The sequence below is a fragment of the Emydura macquarii genome, unplaced genomic scaffold (assembly GCF_026122565.2).
Source record: "Emydura macquarii macquarii isolate MOO-44397 ecotype Brisbane River unplaced genomic scaffold, CSIRO-AGI_Emac_v2 contig_561, whole genome shotgun sequence".
NCBI classification, from domain to species: Eukaryota; Metazoa; Chordata; order Testudines; family Chelidae; genus Emydura; species Emydura macquarii.
Genome location: NW_027130698.1, coordinates 16,701,733 through 16,723,533, shown reverse-complemented (window position 1 = coordinate 16,723,533; position 21,801 = coordinate 16,701,733). Strand labels below are relative to the sequence as shown.

Below are 21,801 nucleotides of genomic sequence, written 5' to 3'. Positions count from 1 at the left end.
AGGCGTGGCTTGACAAAGCCCTGGCTGGGATGGTTTAGCCGGGGTTGGTCCTGCTTTGAGCAGGGAGTGGAATTAGACACCTCCTGAGGTCCCTCCCAACCCTCCTCTGCTAGGATTGCTGTGAAATTCCACAGGGGACCATCGGGCTGGGGTGGTTGCTTCCAAGTAGCCTCGGCAAAGCCCTAAAGAATTGCTGCGGGGACCGATCCTGTGTTGGCAGGCAGGGAGGCTCAGGGACGCACAGGAGGGCTCAGGGCTCTAGGGACGATGCACATGAGTGACCGTGAGCTGGGGAGCTGCCCTGCTGGGGAGGGACTGCACCTCTCCAGAAACCAGCCCCCGTCCCCTCCTGGGACCCTGTAACGTAGGAGCCTGGCCAGCTGGATGGCGCAACGTGTTGCCCAGCTCCCAGAGGCTTCGGGGGTGGCGGATAAGGCTCTGCCCCCGGCCCCAGCGGGCCCTAGCTGAACTCCAGCCTCGCAGGCCCGGTGGAGTCGGCCCTTTGCCAAAGTGGGGTGAAGGAGCCTGGGAACTAGAGGGTCAGCGAGTCCCACGCTGCCAAGTCCCCCGCCCCTTGGCCTTGCAAAGGCCTGCAAGCACCGGAGCCAGGGCAGCCGCTGACTGCACAAGGTCCAGGACTGCAAGAGCCCCGGACACCTGGGTTCTGCAGGGAGGGGCTCTGCGGGATGGTAAAAGGAGGTGCAGGGCCTAGAGGACAGGAGAGCCACGGGGAGCAGGGACGAACCCCACCGAGGAGTTTTTAAACTGCTCTAGTCTCTGAGACTGACAGAGGGCGAGGGAGGTGGGTAGGGGAGCTGTTACCATGGTGATAAGCATGGGCTAGATGGAGGCAAAGCGACAGCTGGCCAGGCCCTGCCCTTCGTGGTGGTGCCACTGAGCGTGGCTTGCATCCTCACGGGTCCTCCTGGGCTGAGCTGAAGTGGGTGGGGGCAGGGCTGAATTTGTACCAGGGCTGAGCCTTGGCCCCTGGGGGCTTGGCCGTTCCTAGCCCCGGCCCCTCCGGGCTTGGCCGTTCCTAGCCCCGGCCCCTCCGGGCTTGCCACATCAGTTGTGAAAGTAAAACAATGGCTTGAGGCCCAGCTCCTCATTCCTCACCAATTAAGCACGGGTTGGGGGTGCTCCGGGGGCATTTCCAGACTGCCCAGGGCCTGGTTGCTTTGAAACATGACCTTACGGGCCAATTCCCTGGGTTTGTCATAGTGGGGACAGGGTCATTACAGCCGCCCTGCAACACACGCAAAGCGCTGATGGGACCGACACCTTCTGTCCCCCTTCCCTCCAGCTCCACGGCGGGGTGGGTCTGGGAATTGTTACGGCCCATGGCGTGGCAGCCAGGCCCGTACGGGGCTAGAGATTGTGCAGAGACCCGTCAGCGCAGTGTCTGTGTTGGCTCAGCGGCTGTTCAGTCCAGTAAGGCCATGTTTGCTTTACTAGCCTCCCCACACGCCCAGGGGCTGCAATGGGCTTTTGTGAACTTGAGCAGAAGCCAAAACAGCCTGGCAAACTCTGGAGAAAGCAAAGAGCACGACTTCCCAAATGAGAAGGGTAGGGTTAGCCCCACCATGGAATTGTTTTAACCTTAGACCTTCTCTCATCATATTATCTGACAGGTTCCCATGCTCTCTTTTGCCTTCTGTCTCAGCCCTACTTGGAATTTTTGGCCATACATTTCTGTTGCGGGCAGCCATTTTGCGAAAAAGAGAGCTTTAAAATTCTTATTTAATCTACCTGTATTGGAAGCATTAGAACGAAGTAAGTAAATTGAGCTTTCCAGGCCAATTCCTCAAGCAAAGAACATATAGATTTAGTGCAATTCTAAATAATGTCTTCTAAACTGGTGTACGACAAGTCTTAGGGACAGAGGAACAAAGTGGTGTGCGCATGCATTTTTAGGGAAAATTTTAACAGCACAATTCTAACTCAAGTTATTTAATAATTTTAAAAAACCCCTTAGGAATGGCAGAATAAAGTGTTAATACATGTGCATTAGAACATGCATTGCTCGTTTTTAAAGAAATCTATTTTATGCATTTAGTGCATTTCTAAATGGTCATTAGAGAACTGTACAAAGTCTTAATGACAGAGGAATAAAGAAGCACAAATACAGATATAGACACACACGTAGATAGCCTGCATTTTTAGAATCTTTTTAGGATAATTCTAAATAAAGTTGATTAAACAACTGCACCACGGTCACAAAGTATTAGTGACAGAGCGAGACAAATACAGCTAGAGGGTTAGCTACACTGCACAGAGTTCAGTTGTTCTATTGCCACCTTTCAGAGATCATCAAGAAAGAAGGGAAAAAAAGCTAGAAGAGATAAATGTCTCGCCCCCAGGTTGTTACTTGCCAAATGGCAGAAACAGGAAACCTAGTTAATCTGGCAGTTTGGGACAAACCACGCCTCATCCGCTCAGCCATAGGCTCCCTTGCAGAATCACACGTCATTGAATGTAAAATTGCATCACATTTTCTTGAGTCATTCTGCAGGTTTTTTTCTAAATCCATGGCCTTTTCTAGAAATAGTCATTAGATTTAGAGCTGAAATGCCAGTCAAGAGGGGCATGCATGTAGATTCCTTTATTTATTTTTTTACAAAAGTTACGTATATGTAGCAATGCCTGATTTGATTTTAATTCTGGACCAGAAATAAAAATGGCCTCTTTCTACATAATGCCTTTAGCTGTGTCTTTGAAAACTGGCAGAGGGGCTCTAATGGAATAGATGCTTAACTCTGAGCCTCAGAACTGCTTTATCTCAAAAGCAACAGGTTAGTACCTCAAGACACACATTGCAGCTACGAGAATAGCAGGGACTAAACAAAGAACAGAAGTGGGCAAAGCCATTGGTTATATGGAGAACCACACTCGTACAAAATGTCTACTATCCAACTTCACTGATTTTTTTTTTTTGACCGATAAAAAAGCCCTACGATATAATCCAAATGCTGCAACAGCTTTGAATATCGTAGCAATATTTTATAGAGCTAGCTGCAAAACAAGACTCTTTTCCATTTCAGCATCACATTGAAGCAACCCCAAATAATTAATTTTCTTGCCCTTGTATAAAACTCTCCGTTGTATAGGGCCTTTAAAACCACAACTGCTAGCACACCCCTTGTCCTGCCCGATCTCTCGTAAATATTTTGATTGTGTGTTCACCAAAGAGGAAGAAGGCTAGTGAAATAAAGTGACATTACAATGTATAAAAGGTACACTATCCCACACGTTAAAAACGGTGTTAGCTTGTTTTTCAAGTTTTGTATAATGAATTGGCCAGCATAAAAAAAAAAAAAAAACCCAACTGACAGAAACGTCTCTAAAGGCAGCTTACCCAGATGGGACACAGGCCTTTTAATTGTAAAGGAATTTTTTCATTTCAGGGTACAGCATAAAAGTCACTCTACAAATGTATTTTTATTGTAAATTTGTAAATTCCTCATAAAGACAAAAGCCATACCTTTGTGACTGCATGAAGGTCACAGATAAGGTGTTGACACTGTTATCTGAAGAAACACCCCCCAGCTCACGAATACCCCCCTCCCTCTTCCTTTCCCAAGCTTTTCTTCAAAATTTAAAACTGCCACCTTCTCCATCTTCTCTTCAACGTACTGGTTTTAATCCCATCAAACAATGTTTTAAAAAATAAACTCTCCAAAGCTCTTAAAAGTTTGACACAAAAAACAGGACTTGGGGATAAGTGATGGGGCCAGGAACATTTTAGGGGAACGTTGATAACTGGCTGAAATGTTTTTGCAATGAAACAATTTTGTATCCATTCTTGGTTGGCTCTAGTGCTTGAGCAAGGCCAAACGTTTCTCACACAGAAACTCTCCCCAAAGCCAGGAGGCATTGTTTCCCCCATCGGTTTGCCAATCTTTTGATCGCTTTTTCCAGAAATAGGAAACAAAGAACATGAGCGAAAGCACTGGGCAGGTGACGCAGCTGCCAACGTTTTGTAGCAGCACTTGCAAAATAATAATGACATTTTTTTGGTTTTCACACCAGAATCTGGCCCTCAAGAACTATTTTTTCTGTTCTTACATAACACTTCACATTTTACTTTTACACCCGCTGGAATGCTAGAGACGTGACAGCGTTAAACAAGACAAGGCTGTGGGCGAGAGATCGGAGAAATTATTGAAAACAGAGGCGTTATGGGAACTCAGGCCCAAAGTTCAGGAGTACTTTGCAGCTGAACAGATGCATTACTGCCCATGTTCCCACCACACACCACAAGCACAGGGGAGCAGTTTTTATGCCTCTTGTTCTTGACAAACTAACCCACCACCAGGTATTAGAGAGAAAAATAACACAAACCAAAATGCATCAATGTCTCTGCCTTCCTCCCTTTTCGGCGACTGTCCCCCGACTCATACACCATATACAAAGCTAGAGTCCTCGCCCCCCTTCCAGTCCTGCTGCTTCAGATCAGCTGCACTGATTTCATCACGCTTGGCAGGTGAGGGTTACGCTGGAAAAAGAAAAAACAGACAACGGGCAGTGTGTTGCCATTGCCAGGGGGCTGGGTCAGCGCCGGCAGAGCCAAGCGGGGAAAGCCCACGAGAAACCAGTCGCCCTTTGAGGTTTGCTGGGGTGAGCCTTTGGAAGGGTGGGGAGGAGAGGGCAGGAAATGAGAAGAGGCGAGGTGCATAATCCTTCACTTTGCTCCTTTCTGCCTTTCCTGCAGCAAACGAAGCTGAGCAGGTTTGGTCTGGTGAAACTTCAGAGCATCCGGCTGGGGCTGAAGGAGAAAGAACGCTTCTTCGGTGTCTGGAGAAACTGACCTGCCCCATCCAGTTCTCTACAGAGCTGTGCTCTGGAAGCACATAGGAAGGCAGTGGTGCCAGTGGTGCCAGCTCCTCTGCCCACCTCCTACCTGCCTGCAGCCATGGAGAACAGCAGCAAATTTGACAGCCCCACAAACATCTCCCTGGCCAGCAACGATGCTGTCTTCGACATGATCGAATACAAAGCCATCTCGGTCTTCCTGGTGCTGGTGATCTGCGGGGTGGGCATCGTGGGCAACGTCATGGTGGTGCTGGTGGTCCTCACCACCCGGGAGATGAAGACGCCCACCAACTGCTACCTGGTCAGCCTGGCAGTGGCCGACCTGATGGTCCTGGTGGCTGCTGGCTTGCCCAACGTCTCCGACAGTCTGGCGGGGACGTGGATCTATGGACACGCCGGCTGCCTCGGGATAACCTACTTCCAGTATCTGGGCATCAACGTTTCCTCCTGCTCCATCACGGCCTTCACCGTGGAGAGGTGGGAGAAGACGTGGGTCTGCCCCGTTGCTCTTGGTGCTGGATTGGCAGCCCTGGGGATCAGGGGCCTCTGGCCTCAGGGCAGGGAACGCTTCCCCTATGCCACTTCATGTCCCTCGCCTTGACGCGGACAGACCCCTTCTAAGGACGGGACAGTAGTTCACTCTCTGGTGATTACTCAGTTCTCGGCCTTTCTGGTGAGGCTACCTGGAAGGGAGCCAATTAGCACTAATGTTAACTAGACCCAGCCCACCAGGCTACTCACAGAGGCTACTCATCCGTGAGTGAACGGTAGCAGCTCTTAGTCACTCCTGGCCTGGACCCAAGGGGAACCAGTGACTAGGCATGGAAAGGTGTCCCCATCCCAATGACGAGGCTCATTCTTCACCCACCCCACCTGCCCACTGGGACGACTGGGTTTTGTGCATGCAACTCCAACTGCCCGGAGCGGAGTACCAGAGTGGGCGCGCTGGTGTGAAAGTCATTCAGGCGCATGCACAAGCGTTCATGCACAAACACGCACAGGCAGGGGTTAGCGCACACCAGGCCAGACAGGGACACCCCCATGGGGCTGGCACTGAAAATTGGCCCTGCTACCGTCGCATGGACACCCGCTCTTGGTCAGGGCAGATCGGCGCATAGATCGCGTTTGAATATGTGCCAAGAAAACCTTCCCCCAGCAGCCCTGTGCTCTGGTCACGGCCTTTGTATTTTGTAGATGGATGTGATTCAAACGGTGCAGTGCTGGCATTTCGGAGAGCTCATTCCACTGGGCTGAGGGGAGCAGGAAAGCCCAGCTGTATGCCTCTCAATTGCTGCAGGAATGAAAAGGGACTTTGCTGTTTGTATTGCAGTAGCACCTAGGGGCTTGGACCTAGGTTAGGGCCCCCTGGTGATGGATGCGCTAATAAAAATACATAGAAAGAGACGGTCCTGCCCCAAAGAGCTTATGTTCAAAACAAGGGCGCTGGAACCTTTGTAGAAGTGTGTGTGTGCGCTTATGTTTCTTTTGTTAAAAAGTGGGGGGCAGGGCATGTCCCCCAGACCTCTCCCCCCGGTTCTGGCACCCACGATTCAAAATAGACAAGACAGATGAAGGAGGGCGGGAGGGGAAATGAGTTGCCCTAGGTCACCCAGCAGAGCCAGGAATCTCCTGACTCCCAGACCAGTGCCCTGTTTGCTAGGCCATGCTGCCTCTCTAATTTGTAGTGTTCAGGTCTCCGAGGACCAGAGTGGACATGCAGGTGGCGCCAGCTGAGTCTGCTATAGAAGGCCTCTATGTCTCCTTCCTCCCTGCCATGAGTCGTCTCTGCCCCGTCCTGCCTGCATAGCCCTTTCCTCCTGGCCAGTGTCATGGCTCTATCCTTCCTATCCCCAGGTACATCGCCATTTGCCACCCAATGCGCGCGCAGACCATGTGCACAGTATCCCGGGCCAAGCGCATCATTGCCTTCGTCTGGATCTGCACCTCCATCTACTGCATGCTCTGGTTCTTCCTGGTCGACATCAACGTCAACAAGAGCCAGCACCTGGAGTGCGGCTACAAGGTCTCCCGCAACCTCTACCTGCCCATCTACCTGTTCGACTTTGCCCTCTTCTTTGTCACCCCCTTGGTCGTGGCCACCCTGCTCTACGGGCTGATCGGGAGAATCCTCTTCGCCAGCCCCATCTCCCACCAAGCCGCCGCCACCACCGAGCCCTGGAGGGAGAGGAGTGGGAAGGAGAAGAATGGAGTGGACCCCCAGAGGAGCAAGCCCAGCAACCGCTCCAGGACCAGAGGGGCTCTTTCCTCCCGGAAACAGGTATGGAGATTTCCATGGTGCCCGGGGCTGGCTGGGTGCCCTTCTAGCAGAAGCAGGTTCACAGCAGGGCCTCCTGACCCACACCTGGTAAATGCCACTGGGGGAGGGGGGGAGCCGGATGCTCTAGCGAAGCATGCAGGTGCAGCCCAAGAGGCGGCAGCTGCCCGGAAAGGTGAGCGGAGAGTCTTTGTTTAAAGGCGGAAGATGCTTCCCCGGCGCTGCCCAGCTGAGCTGGCAGGGAGGCACCTGCCATGCTGACGGATGTGCACAGACACCCCCGAGGTTCAGCTGAGCACAGCAGCCGCAGGAGGGGAACGGGGCTGGCTGAGCTCTCAGGGGAAGCCTAACACAAGACCTCGTGGTCCGGTGCTAGACTCTGCCCTCCGGAACCCTCAGGCATTGGCCTTACGCTAGGCCCTGCACGGGGGGGAATTTCAAACTCCCTGGCAATGCTGTATGCTGAGCCTGGGAGTAGGGGAAAAGGAACACATCCCGCTTCATACCGTAATGGGCTCTGAGGGGCTAGACACAGGGTTGGGGCAGGTAATAGAGCAAACTCCCAGAGACTGTCCGTCTGACAGCATCCTCCTAATGGCACCAGGCTCAGCCACTCCCAGGCACCTAGAGGGGGGACAGGCCTGGGTCTGAAGCCAAGTGGACATTACAGGCAGGTGGCAGAGGGTCAGACTGTCGGGGGACCAAAGGGGAAGATGCCAATGGCTGGGATGAAGGAGGGTGGATTGGAAACGGGGCATCCCCTGCTCTGGGGAACAGCTGGGCCCTCGTCCATTACCTGATTTACACTGGTTCCCCGTTCCTTCTGCTTTGCTGTGCTACACGCACGCACACCCCTTTACCTGCCCTCTGGCCGCCACCCACTGAACTTCTCTCTGCTCAGAGCCAAGGAACCAGCAGGTTGGCAAGAAACTTAGCTCTGGGCCTGGCTGCTGCTGCTGCGGCGTGGCTGAGGCTGTGATTCCCCGTATCTGACTTTGGACAGATTCCCGGTAAATCCTGATTCAAACCCCACCGGCTCCACGGACAACATCTGCCCCCGGCAGCCGAGCCAAATGGGCCCCAACGAGGCAACTGAACGAGTGCTTCTGTTCTGCATTCAGCCCCCTTCAGGGAAAGGAAGCCAGTGTGGCAGGTTATTAAGAGGGAGACAGATGTGTGAGAGAGAGCAACGCAGCAATTCTGCTAACGGCAACAAGTGTGATGAGCGGGGAAAGTCTCAGCATGCCAGGGACTGCTCTGGTTTCTTCTCCCGTTAACAGGGCCCAGCTCAGGTGGGCAGGACGGGAGGCACAGCCAGCGAAATGCTGAGTGTGGAGACCAGGCAGCGTGCAGAGAGCTGGTACAAAGGGCGGGAAGCATATGCAATGGCCTGTGAAGGGTGGTGGAGACAGGACCCAGGAGGTCATTGACTCCTCAAGCACCACCCGCTGGCCAGGCCGCGTCTAGCAGCCAGGTCTCTGTCTGCTGCCGTTTTAAACGTTCCCAAGCCATTGGGCTCCCAGCCTTCTTCTTGGGAGACGCTTCCCTGGGAGATGTCACTGTCGGAAAGTTTCTAAAGGTTTCGATCATCCAGTCACGCCTCATTCTAGCTTCGTGGGCCGGCCCCTACTTGATTCTCCTTCCCGACGCTAGCACTTTTTGGCTATTGCTTTCCCCTCCTCCAGGAGTGTTCGAGTGAGACAGTTAATGGATTTTCCCTGCCGGCTAGGGCCCATTTTCCCCGTGCACAGAGCTGTAGATTCAGGGGTTAATTTTTAAAGGTGCAATTGTCCAAGAAAGTCGTTTGCAGGCTTGCTTTGCTGGCACAATCGCTCCAACAGAGCTGGTCCCTCCATGCACAAATGCCTATGAGCGTTCGCACCTGCAGCGAGCTGATGCACATGAACTATGCCCCCGCGGTGCTTAAAAATGAAGTTACAGGCGCCCAGGTGCCTTGGGGGATGAAAACCCCATGCTCAGCTTTCGAAACAACTCAAGCTCGATCGTTTGTTTGCCAAATCCCCGCGTTTTGCACCGTGTCAGCCAGGTTATCTGTGCTTAACGCACAGGCCGGGTTGTGTTATCGAGGTGTAGTGCACAATTGTACCCTTCCCAGGAAGGCATTCCTCTTGTCTGGTGCACAGAGGGCAGGTACTTGCTGCCCTGGGCTGGTGAGGAGTGAGGGTCACCCATTCTTCCTCCCTGACCCCTCGGAAGAGCACAGGGGTAGCAACAGTGTGGTGTGTGTGTGTGTGTGTGTGTTAGGGGAAATGTCTGACAATGGGGCCCACAGCTGATAAATGGCAGGGGCAGCTTCCCTCCTACGCTGCAGTCTCCTCACTTTGCATTGTGAGGCTCGAACAGGCATTGCTAAGTGGTGCTGCTTTTGTCCTGGCCTGTCCGCAAGCTTCCAGTGACGCAAAGGGCCCCTCCGTCAACGACCGGCTGAGCCTCCGCCGTTCTCCTTCCTCAGCAAGGACCGGAGCAATCCAGCGCAGCTGACAACAGGAAGGAGGGGGTGTTTTTCTAACCAGCAATGCTACAACCCTCAGCGAGAGATGCTGGAGTCGCCCCATAGCTAGGGAGCAGCCATCCCCACACCAGGGGGACCGGAGCCCAGGTCTCCTCCTGGGCAGCTGGGGTCAAAGGCTTTCGATCCAGAGGGGAAGGGGAGCAGGCCTGGGTGGTAGCGCTAGCATCCAATGAGCTCGGCTTTACGAGCAGCTGGCGATTCCTTGCTGGCGTCCTGGACGTCACTGAGCAGTCCTGGGCGCTTGGGGGAGCCAGGCAAATGGTCCTCACCTACCAAGCACTGTTCTCAACCACTGGCTCCGTTCTCAACGTGCCCGTCCCCTGCCAGCTCTGGTCCTGCAGCCCTTACACTGCCACGATGGGAATAATCTCAGACGTTCTCACCTGCGCCGATGTTCAGGGCAGCCCCTGGGCGGTGTGAACAAGCTGGAGCCAGGGATACAGGAGAGTCCTTCCCACGCAGAACGTGCAGGGCGGCGGGGCCGTCACCTCCTAAGTGGAAGACACAGATGTTCCGCATGAGAACGGCCACCCTGGGTCACACCCATGGTCCATCTAGCCCAGTGTCCTGTCTTCGGACAGCGGCCAGCGTCTGGTGCCTCAGAGGGAATGAACAGGACAGGTCATCATCGAGCGGTCCGTCCCTCGTCGTCCACTCCTAGCTTCTGGCAGTCAGAGGCTGGGGAGAGCCGGTGCGTGGGGCTGCATCCCTGACCGTCTCGGCTAATAGCCGTTGTTGGACCTATCCGCCATGGACTTATCTCATTCTTTTTTGAACCCCACATCTGGGCTCCGCTCTGTCTCTCTCCCTGCCCTGTGACTTCACTCAGTATCAAACAAGCCATCAAACCTGCTAACGGGAGAGGCGAGTCTCAGAGAACCTCACCGCGGCCGACAGGACATTATTCACTCCCAATGCCCTGCGTAGCGAGCGAATCCAGGCCGGCGCGCCGAGGGGATTTAATCATCCTCTCAGAGATGGAATGGTTATTCATGGGCCTCCAGAAAGACATGAGGGCCTCGGGGGAGATTGGGAAAGGGCTGAAATAAACAGGCCCTTCATAGATTTGTTCCACGGCAGCGGATGATTGGAGGACATATAAATCAGGACACAGGTGCATTCGCAAAAGGGTGTGCGTGAGAGAGATGGAGCAGCCCAGGGATGGCGGTGGGAAGGTAGGTGGGATGGCTTTCTGGGACTGGAATAATAAAAAGTGCTTCAGATCCGGAACGTGGCTCATTCTGGCAGAACTGGGGTGAGGGTGGGGGCCCAGCTCCTGCCCCCACACCAGCCCTGGCTATTAACCCTTCACCTTCCTGAACGCTGTATCTACCAGTCGCTCAAAGCAGAGGAGACAAGCTGAGGAAAGACAGAGCTGTTTCTGTGAGACTGGCCTGGGCTCTCCCGGTGCCACCTGGCTCCAGCTGGTTTGTCCTCTCTGCACCCGGCAGTCAGGATGGCAGCTGCCCAGCTGTGTTTCGCCCAGCGCATGCTTGGGGAAAGAGGGGCTTTACCCCAGACTTCAAATCAGCTTGGTCCAGCCCCCGCAGAGCTACACGGGGAGCAGAACCCGTGGCTGTCGCTGTCTGGGAGCGAGGCACAGACAAATCCGCCTGCGCTTTGCCCTCCCGGCGTCGGGTTGAGGTCAGTAGCTCACAGCTTCAAGAGACGACTCAGACAATCCACCCACCCCTTCCCCATCGCTCCTGGCCAGTGCCGGAGCTGGTGCTCCTGGAGGCAGAGCTGCAGCTGGCATGGGTGGACTGGCATGTCTCCGTGGCAGGTCAGCCCCACAGCCAAGCCCCGATTACAAGCCAGCCCTCTGGTCATTAGCTGTGGGGCTCTGCCACCTTCTCCTCTCGCCCAGCTGCCTCCAGAGAGCCCCCAGGGATGCTCAGCGGGCGGGGGCGTCGGGCCTTCGACCGCCAGCCCTGCTTAGTTCCTCCCCACTGTGCACCCGCTGGCTAGGCCTGCCGGATTCAGGCAGGGCCCCCGTGCCTTGGCACAGGCCCGTTCAGGGATGCCGGGGTGGGTTCCCACCGGGGGACTCTCTGATTCAGGCGCGCCGGCTGCAGAGGGCAAGGCAGGGCTGCGGTGGATCCCAAGGCGTCCCGCAGCCGGGGAAGGACGCAGAAACCCACCCCCGTCCTTCCCCGCCCTCACAGCTCCACGGCTTTGAGCCATCCGGTCCCGCTGGCCTGACACCCCAGGTGGGGTGGGCACGCTGTGGTCTCAGGCCTGATCCCGCTGGCTAGGCTTGCCCAGGGAGCGCTTCCGCTGTGGCAAGTTAGGGGCTGCCGGTCCGTGGGCCAGCAGCTTTGCGGCAGGAGGCTGGAGTCTGCACGTTGGTCTCCATGGGAGGCAAATGGTCCCCGTGGCAACGCACCAGGGTACCAGGGACTCAACGAGCCCCTCTCCGGTGTCCCCTCTGCAGGTCACCAAGATGCTGGCGGTGGTGGTGATCCTGTTTGCCCTGCTCTGGATGCCCTACCGGACCCTGGTGCTGGTGAACTCCTTCGTGGCCCGCCCCTTCCTCGACCCGTGGTTCATCCTCTTCTCCCGGGTCTGCGTCTACGCCAACAGCGCCATCAACCCGGTCGTCTACAACCTCATGTCCCAGAAGTTCCGGGCCGCCTTCAAGCGCCTCTGCAAGTGCGGGGAGGAGGCGGCGCCGCCCCACAGCCTCTCCAGGGCCACGGCCAGCTGCAGCCAGGCTAGGGAGCCCCTGCCGGCCCCGCCGCCGGCCCCAGACCACGAGGAAGGCAAGCGAGCCCCGCCGGCGAGCGACACGGCCCTCCCCAGCCAGCAGCAGCCAGCGCCCCCCTGCCAGGGAGGCGACGAGGAAGGGCTGTACTTCAGCGTGGTGTAGATCACCCGCCTCCCGGTTCACTGCCTCCCCCTCCTCCGTCTACAGACGCACTCCACGCATGGGGGAGGCTGGGCTGGGCGGTGCCGATCTGCAGACTGCCAGCCCACGGGTACCTTTTGTCTGGGGAAGGAGTTGGGATGGGTTGGGGGGCAGAGGGAAGGATGCAGGACTCTCCCCTCAGACCCTCCTCTGATGCTTACACACCCTGAGGACAAAGCACCGTCTCCTCCAACCATGTCCCCCTCTGGCTGGTGTCACGCCGAGGGCTGTAAACACCAAGCCAAGGCAGATGAAAGGAAGGCGGGGGCAGCACGCTGATGCCGCTGGAAGCTACTTTCTTGGCAGGGAGATCCCGCCAGGCTGACCTCAGCCACAAGGGTGGGCTTGCTCCGAAGGGCTGAGGAGGCAGGAGGTCAAGAGCAGGGAACGGCAGGCGCAGCGCGGGCGGTGTGCGTGGGACGTTACCTTTGGGGGGCTGAGGGGTCCCGGGGGGGAAGAGATGTTCCATTCTCTGCAGCCTACCGCGACCAGCTGCCACCGTGCAGCCACACACGCGTCCCATCAGAGGCGGGCTGAACCAAACTCAAACCACGCAGAGCTATGGGGGCAGACTCGTAATCCAGACCCGATCTGGATCAACATCCATCAGTAGCTCTCACAGAGCACACACAGGTGAGGGCCCATCCAGGGTGCACAGAGACGGAGGAGGATGGTGCCTTTTTTGGGGGGGAGGGGGCGGGAGGGGGTCTAGTTGCGTATACAGGACAAAGCCCCTAATATAGGGACGTCTGGTCACCCTAGCATCATGGGCCTCCTTAGAGAATCTTTGATTGGATTCGCTGAGGGACTGCCTGTCCCCATCGCAAGGCAGCAAACGGCCCCGTGTCCTACCGGCGCTTTGCTCACCAGAGAAGGCGTCAGGCAGACAATCTCAACGGCCCCGGCGCTGCAGGTTTGATGTGGGCCTCATTGAGCATTGCACAGAAAAGCGGGGGGGGGTCCTTGCTGGCTATTTAACCCTTCGAATGCCGGCCTTTTCCAGAGCAATGAATGCAGTCGAGCAGCGGTTCTACTCAGCCCCCTGGGGGGTCCGCCAAACCGGACGGGTGTTAGACTCGCCGGGGCCCAGGGCAGAAAGCCGGAGCCGAGTCCCCTGCACCATCGCTCCATAGTGTGTATCTGCAGCGCTTTACCAAAGGGCCATCTGCAGGTGAGGACTGGGGTGTTACAAGGGGAGCTAATGCGGAGCCTGGAGGGGTCACAGGTGGGGAAGAAAGAGGGACTGGACTAGGTAGACTTTATCCTCCCCCCACTTACTGCACGTATTATTTGGTTGGTTTTATTAAACATGGGCTGCAGCCGCACGTTTTGGATCGCCTGCCAAGATCGGGAGTATTTGATTCACCAGACTTCTGGTGCAGCCCATTATAAATATGGGGCCATTTGCAGAAATGGGATCCAGCCCCCACATCAACCCCCCTGTGGAATTCCTAGACGCTCCAGTTCTGGCCTCTCTCCAGATTTATTACTGACCAAAGCACTGGTGTACGAGCAGGACGTGCGGTGCCCGCCAGCTGCCAGAGCCACTGCAGCTTGATTGCAGAGCCCCTGTGTTGCCACACACACAGGGGGTGATGTTTGTGTCCAAATGGGTTTGTGTAAACCCGGCATAAAGCCAGGTAGCTGCTGTTTTAATTCACATCTGCATCTGCAGAACCTAAAACCATGTGGCCCCAGGCAGATGCTTGCAGGTGTGTGGGCGCCATTGTGGACGGGTTTGGGGAGCGTCGCCTCTTTGTATTTCAAGCCTTTCTGTTTATCAGTATTTGTATTTCTGTTGTTCACCGGCTCGCTCAGCGCCCTGAGAAGCCATTTGTAAGGGTCCGTATAACCTGAGGCCTGGTCACTGCTTGCTAGTTGCAAATCCCCATCTACAACAGCCTGCTTTGGGGCTTCCTCCCCATCTCTCTGACCAGCAGAGAATTGATCCATACGGGGATAGGGGCGGGGGGAACTGATGCTACTTTTCCCTGGGATGTCTAACGATTCAGATCGGGCATGCATCACTGAGCTGGGTTACAGCAAGGGAGATGTAGTGAGCAAAGAATACCAAGATGTCACTAGCTGGAGGGCGGGAAATGCCAGAAGGTGACTAGATCTTGGGTTGCAGCCCTAGCCATGCCCCCGGGAGGCTAAGGAGCCTGTGCAAAGCAAGCACAGAAGCGGAAGGCATTGGCCTCTCATTGTAATGGCTCGTAATGCTCGCTGAGAATAAACAGTTCATTCTGAAATTCTCTCCCTCTTGTTCATTATGTATTTGAGACAGGAGTTCCTGGCCCAGAGCACAGATTGATGAACAGCCCCCCAGCACAGGGCAATTTAGATCAACGCTTTTGGTTGGGCCCATTAGAGAGACAGACAAAACCGCAGTATTCACAGCTGCTTTGAGACGCCAACAGCTCCCTCCACCACGCCGCCTGGGGGTTAGGACCCCAGGCTTTGACCTCGCGTTCCATACACACACCAGAAATGGCCAAGAGGAGAGTTTCTTGTTCAACCTGCTTAGCTAGAGAGGCCACAAGGAATGCAGGAAAGAGGTGATTTTTAGTGGCCTGAGTCCCCTTCCTGGAGCCAGGAACAGCCTCTCAACACACGAGCCAGGGGACATTCAACGACATGGAAACACAGCAGACTTGAGGAGGATAGAAAGGAAATACTTGTGCACACAAGGCCTGTGGAACTCCTTGCCACAAGGTTTCGTGGAGGCCAAGAGTTTAGCGGGATTCAAAAAACAAAAACAAAAAAAAAAGGACTGGACAGACGCAAGAACCTCCAGAGGGGCAATAATACAGATTTAGAACACACCGAGTGCTGGGGAAAGGAGCGAACCTTCCCGCTTCAGGGCTTAAACCAGCCCCTAGATGCTGGAGTGGCAGGAGGGAACTTTCCGGGGGGGGGGAGGGGGAGGGGACAGGTTATCCCATAACCAGCCCGTACAGGGGATCTTGCACTTCCCTCTGAATTGAGGTATCAGATGCAGGCTGCTGTCGGGGTCAGGATGCTGGACTAGAAGGGTGATCTGCTCCGGCAGTGCCCTAGGCATTCTATCTCTGGCTTTGACACCGTTTCCCTCGGAGGACCAAGGCAAGTCCTGCCTCACTTTCCCTGCTGTGCGATGGGGGTGCCAGCGCTCTCAGGAGTTGGCAGGTAACAGAGTCCTGCCCCCGGCATCACCCGGCAGCCAGCGGGGGAGAGCGGGGAGCTCCGACACCTTGTGCAGTTGACTTGGTCTCACTACTAAAAGGGCTGAGTTTCCAGCATCCCCTCTGGACGTTCACAGACCCACTTTCGCCCCCCAGCGGCCCGGTTTCCCCAGCACAAAGCAGGCCCCCGCGGTCACCCATGCAGCGTCTGAACTAGCTGGTAACAAACTTCTGGTCGCTTTGGATTTCCCGGCTCTCGCGCCATCCTCCTCCTCCCCCCAGGGCTGCTCAGAGCTTCCCAACAGCCGAGAAGAGAGAAATCAACCTCCCGCTGCCAGAGCGCAGCCCTCACCCACCTGGCAAGAGGCCATGCTTGCGTCGTGCCCAATCACTCCCCGACACCCTTCCAGCCCGGTTTTTTTTTTTTTAAAAAGGAGCCAGAACAGCATTTCAGTGATTCTGCCATTCCCGGCTGGGCGGCTCCTTCTCTGCCCCAGGTGCAGAGTGTCTGGCGCCAGAGATGCTGCAAGCGGGAGCGGATGGGGAGCCGCCCGGAGCCTGGGGCAGAACCGTTGCTGGAGCCGGGTGATGCGGGGAGCCAAATGGCGGCCCCAGACAGTGGCACCCCCTGAACGGAGCAGGAGCTGTGCAGAGGTTGGGGGGAGGCGGGGCTGGGCTCTGGGGCAAGTCACTGCCTGCTCCCCTGGGCCTTCACCAGCCCCCCTTTCATCGTTTCTGTGTCCTCTGCTCCCGCCAGCAGCCCTGCATGGCAGGTTTTTTTTTTTTTTAGAACTCCAGCAGCAGCTGGAGAAAAATCTCCATTAGTTGTTAGAGAAGGGTAACAAAAGTGAGGATGGGTCTGGAACAGCTTCTGTATGAAAAAGACTGGGGCTGCTGGACTAGAAAAGAGACGACTGGCGGTGGGGGGTGGGCAGAGATATGACAGAGGTCTATACGATCACGACTGGGGTGGAGAAAGTGAATCAGGAAGTGTTATTTACCCCTTCCCAGAACACAAGACCCAGGGGTCACCCAATGAAATTACTAGGCAGCAGATTTAAAAGAAACACAAGGAAATATTCCTTCACACAACGCACAGTCAACCTGTGGAACTCCTTGCCAGGGGATGGGGTGAGGGCCAAAAAGTATAACCAGGTTCTAAAAAAAACTAGATAAGTGCCTGGAGGATAGGCCCATCCATGGCTACTAGCCAGAATGGTCAGGGACGCAAGCCCACGCTCCGAGTGTCCCTAAGCCAGCAGCTGGGATGGATCGGTCGATAAATTGCCCTGTTCTGTTGTTCTCCCTCCGCAGTGCCTGGCCCTGGGCACTGGCGGAGACATGATACTGGGCTAGGGGGAGCCTTGGTCTGACCCAGCACGGCCATTCTCATGTAAAGCCAAGTGAAGCGTGAGGCTGGAAGCTGCAGATAAGCACGTGCCAGTCCCCAGAGGAGAATGAGGGGCTGATTCTCCACCCTCCCCTTGGCTTTGCCACTGGACCACGGCTGACCACAGCCGAGTTACACCAACTCCCACCAGTGCGAGAGGAGAATCGGGCAGGGAGGGGAGAGCCAGAGGCCTTCCCCTCTGTGGGGCTTCAGGGAGGAAACCACTCACCTTGGACCGGCTTGTGCAAAGGGCCGGAAGCAGCAGCGCAGAGGGAAGCAGCAGGATCTGCCGTGGCCGGTGGAGGGGAGCAGTGAAAGCAGCAGCCAGTTGCCACGAAGGTGGTCAGAGCCCCTCGGTGCCCCCTGCGGCCCCACGCAGAACACGCCAGAGTTAAGTTGGGGTCACCCAAGCTGCAGGGGCTGTTTTAACTGCAGCTCTACGGCCCGGCCTCCCCCACCTTCCCTGTAATGGGAACTGCTGGCAGGTGCCTGCACTCTCCCACTAATTAGGTCCCTAATTAGCGATGGGGGAATTGCAAAGCAATTGTGGTTGCCAGGGTGGCTCGGTTTATGACTCAATTACCTCCCCCGCTTTATTAGCCCAGCCATTTGTCGGTTTTATTAAACCTCGCTTGCCACGGGCGGCCTCCGGGCACGAGCTGGGATACGGCCCACAAACCGCGGGAGCCAGGAACAGGTCCCCCCTGCCCGCTTGTTCATTTGCTCCTCAAGATGTCTGGTGAAGCCAACGGCCGAGCCTCACCCCTTCGGGGGGTGGTTTCCTCCATGGCCAAGGGGGTGCAGCAAAGGCTCCAGCCTTCAGAGGGGCCAGGCCTGCACCCCTTGCGCCGTCCCCTCCCCTAGCCACTCTCGCATCTGGCAGGTACGCAGCCCCCTGGGCGCCTCCTCCAGGCAGGGCCAGGCCCTGCAGCTGCTGTGCGTCGGTTCCCAGTCCCGTCACGCTGAACGTGGAACCCCCTCTTCTGGGGTGGCAGGGTCCCCAAACGCTCACAAAATACAGGAGCCCTGATCCCGCCTGGGCTTAGGTCTCAGCCCCCCGGAGGCTGTCAACCCACCCGCCCGCTGGGCTCTCAGACCCACAGCTAAGCACCCAGGAGGCTGGATTTACCCCCTCCCCCCGCAGGTCCCTGACAAAGCCCCATAGCCGGGCCTCAGGCCCGCCTTCCCAGGAGGGAGGCTTCAGCCCGGCTCCTCTGCCCCCTGGGAGAGCGGGTGGGCACCGGCCAGCCACAGATGAGAAGGGGCAAGCTCTCCCATGAGAGTTCTCCTCGCCATACCCCTGGGAGGCAGGGCAGGGCAATTATCCCCAGCAAATGGATGGGAAACCGAGGCAGCGAGAAACTCACCTGTGGTCACTCAAGGAATCTGTGGCAGAGCAGAGACCAGGAGACAGGTCTCCTGGGCGCCAGGTGACGGCTCTAACCCTTGGGCCATCCCGCTGACCCTGTAACAGATGTAAGCAGCTGGCGGAAGCCTTTGAGCTGGGGGCTGCAGAATATATCGAATAGCTCATGCCCCGGGGGGGCAGCAAACAGGATTCTCAGGAGACAGGGGCAGCCCCAGGGTTATGCAGGGAGGGGTGCAGGGTGATGCTAGGGACCCTGCCTGGGGAGGGACTCTGCCCACCGTCTCTTCCATCCCCCCTCATCTCACATTTTCCGCCTAGCCTCTCTCTCCTCCGTGCATGTGGCTCAGACGACCTGTAGCTTCCAAACCTGACAGTCCGCAACCAAGGAGCTGGGCTCTTCGTCCTGAGAAAGGGCGAGACAGCCGCTCCTTCAGCAAGCTGCAAAGCACCGGAGATCCCTGGCAACTCTCTCACCCGAGACCTGTCAGATGCCGGCCAAGGGGAAGGAAACGAACGTGAAAGGAAGATTAATGGAAGGCAGAGAGACCCTGGGAGCTGGCGAAGAGGCCTGTGCAGTCTGATCTGTCAGGCAGAGCAGGCACCAGCAGCATCTGGGCTAGACACATGATGGGGCTGGTGATGGATGGGGACACAGGGTTTTAGGGATGGGGATATTAAATGTTGCCACCCTCCTCGAGGCAGAGAGTGAGCGAGTGTGGCTAGCTGGAGGAAGGAGTGCCTCCAGCCTCCCTCGGCCAGACCCAGGGCAGGGCAGGGCAGAGGCGCCTGGGTCCCCCACTGGCATTGCTGTCTCCCAGTCATGCAAGGCACCTTCTGCCTGCATTGACACGCACACTCAGTCCTCTGCACTGGTGGTCACGCACTGCCTGCCGTCAATATCTGAGCCGTCCCCTCCACCTCCCAGGGAGGCAAATCCAATGTAAGTCAGCACCGGGCTCGCCCCATCCCTAGCCGAGTCACCCTGGCCTCCCGCAGGAAGAGAGATGCCTCCTCACAAGCAGCAGAGAGTGAGGCAGAGTGAAACGCCGGTGAGGTGCTGAGTCAGGAGACAAATCTCTTGGCGCCAGGGCTAGGCAGAGGTCTGATAGGGGCTGGGCAATGGGGCCTCTCATCCTGGACAGTTCAGCCCGTGGGAGGTTTGTCAGGCCAGCTGGGAAAGCCCACGTGCTGCTGGGGCGGGGAAGAGCCGCCAGGGACGGGCTTGGGGCTAGAAAGGGCTGGGACCAAAGCCAGGAGTTCACTTAGACACCCCCAATGCACAGCTCCGATGGCTCCCGGTCCTCAGGATTGATCAGAGACGGCCTAACGCGGTGAAATTCAGAGCCAGGCTCCAGGGCCCACGCTCAGGGGCGTTTGGCTCAGGCCCATCTCGCGGATAAATTCGGACTGAATCGGGATAAAACGCCAGCCACCGCAGCAGCCAGGAACCTGTCCAACGGCTCGTCAATGTCTTGCCCTTTGCTTCGGGCTGGCAGAGGGGTTTTTGTGCTCCAAGCCAGCGATCAGCTATTTGCTGCCTCGGAACTTCCACCGTTCTTTAGTTAGCAAGAGGTGAGGTGGGGGGTGGACGAGGGACCTACAATAATACAGGGACATTTGCCAGCCATGCCCCCCAGCCTGTTGCTACAAACATCCCGGCAGTTTGGGGTGTGAAGGGGCAGCTGCTGGGCTCCCTGGTGTTGCCATGAGGTGCTGAGTGACCGTGGCGCGGTGTTGTGCCAGCAGAGAAAGCCAAGCTAGCCATGGAGGGGGTCACAAAACCTTAGCTGCGCTAAGGGGGAGTGTAATGGGGAGCCATGGGGGACCGCCCCCCACCTGAGAAATGGTGTGGCGACGGCATGGCTGGCTAGATCAGTGCCTGCCCGCCGCTGCTTTCCCTCTTCCCCCCAGACCCCTGCCTCAAATGATCACGTGGAACTGGGAAGAGGCCCCCGCCCCTTGGCCTCTCTGCTCCGTAGCGAGTTCTAATTACGCTCGGCCTGCCGTCCTCAGGGAGCCGGAGCGCCCACTCCGCCCCTGCCCGCGAGAGCAGGCGCTCTGCAGCAGCCTCTCTCGGCTGCCAGGATCAAAGGCTGGCACGGCGGCCGGGTCCATTAGCAGAGCTGCACCGCGGCAAGCGGCAGCTTCACAAGGAATTTCAAGGCAAAGACAGAAATACCAGCTCTTGGTTTTTTAATGTGCGGAAACAGAGCAGAGCTCGCCTGGCCTCATCCCCCCACAGTAATTGGCTGGATCATTACAGGTTTCAGGGGCGCTTCTGGAAATGAGGCACCTAACCCTAGAGAAGCCTGGCTGGGGGTGTCAGTTCAGATATTTCTTGGGGGAGGGGGAATTCTGGAGTCCCTGTTCATCCGCCCCCCACTCTCCTGCAGCGACCCTGGATCTCTGCTGGCCAGAGAGTCTCCCATCTCATTTACACACACAGTGCATGAGTGGTTACTGCCAAGACTCCCCTGTGCTCCACCGTTTGGGAACTGGTTCCCCATTCTCCAGATCACAGCACCGTTTGGCCCAGCCAAATTTTTGTGGCGTTTCAGCCACGCCGCCAGAGTGATGCTCGTGACCTCTCCGGCAGCAGCCGTACTGATTTCGTCTCGGACCACTGCTTAAAAATGCTGGGGCCATGGCCTCTCCCCACCCCTCAGCTCTGGGCCTCTGGGACTTTGAACAAGTGCAAACACTTGGGGGGCGGGGGAGGGTTTCGCACCTCCCCCAGCCCCTTCTAATAAGCACACACAGGCTGAAACAATTACTCCTGCAGTGAGAATTCCCTCCCCTCCCCTCCCAGAACTGGGACTGGGCAACTAAGAGAGCAAGGCAATTTGCTACAGCTTTTATCTGTCCTTTGGTGGCCAGGGAGCGGGGGGAATAGAATCCTTGTTCCCTGCACTTTACCCCCTGTATTCATGCCAGGGTTTTACTGATGTGCTGGCTGGAAGTTCCACCCGTGCCGGCACAAGGGAAATGCCTCCCCGAGCAGCCCTTAGACTGATGCCGTGCCCGGAGCACCTGGGCAAGGCGTGGAAAAGAGCTGAGCCTGCTTAGCCCCTTGTTCACGGGGGGCCTGACTCCCTGATTACTATGTGAGACAAGCAGGTTTGTGACGGGAAGTACTGAGCGTTAATGGTACATTCCCCACGCACGCTGGATTTCACCAAGCCAGAGAAATCAGGCCACGGGAACCAGAGGGTCCAATTACATGTAACCAACTTCCCCTACCCCCAGCCAGAGAGGTGGGAGCCCACCCAGATAGATGGGCATATCCGTGGAGCACATTATTGCTAGTACCACGGAGGGGCCCGAGGGAGCAGCAGTGGAATTAAAGCCAA

General features: G+C 56.6%; 1 protein-coding gene and 1 long non-coding RNA gene across 2 annotated transcripts; one reads left to right on the top strand and one right to left on the bottom strand.

Moving 5' to 3' along the window:
• Positions 1-4,879: 4,879 nt before the first annotated feature.
• LOC137147675 (uncharacterized) lies at positions 4,880-17,448 on the bottom strand. The gene is made up of 2 exons (XR_010918299.1): positions 17,312-17,448; positions 4,880-5,495 (listed from the first exon to the last, which is right to left on the bottom strand). It is a non-coding gene; the product is annotated as an uncharacterized lncRNA (long non-coding RNA).
• LOC137147674 (thyrotropin-releasing hormone receptor-like) lies at positions 4,913-12,605 on the top strand. The gene is made up of 3 exons (XM_067539976.1): positions 4,913-5,289; positions 6,667-7,090; positions 12,055-12,605. Exons 1-3 carry the CDS (start codon positions 4,913-4,915, stop codon positions 12,487-12,489), a joined length of 1,236 nt encoding a protein of 411 aa, XP_067396077.1. The 3' UTR covers positions 12,490-12,605.
• Positions 17,449-21,801: the final 4,353 nt, after the last annotated feature.

Coding starts and splice junctions, on each gene's coding strand:
- LOC137147674 (XM_067539976.1), top strand. CDS start 4,913: ATGGAGAACAGCAGCAAATTTGACAGCCCCACAAACATCTCCCTGGCC. Junction 5,290..6,666: donor ACGGCCTTCACCGTGGAGAG/GTGGGAGAAGAC, acceptor TCCTATCCCCAG/GTACATCGCCATTTGCCACC. Junction 7,091..12,054: donor CTCTTTCCTCCCGGAAACAG/GTATGGAGATTT, acceptor TCCCCTCTGCAG/GTCACCAAGATGCTGGCGGT.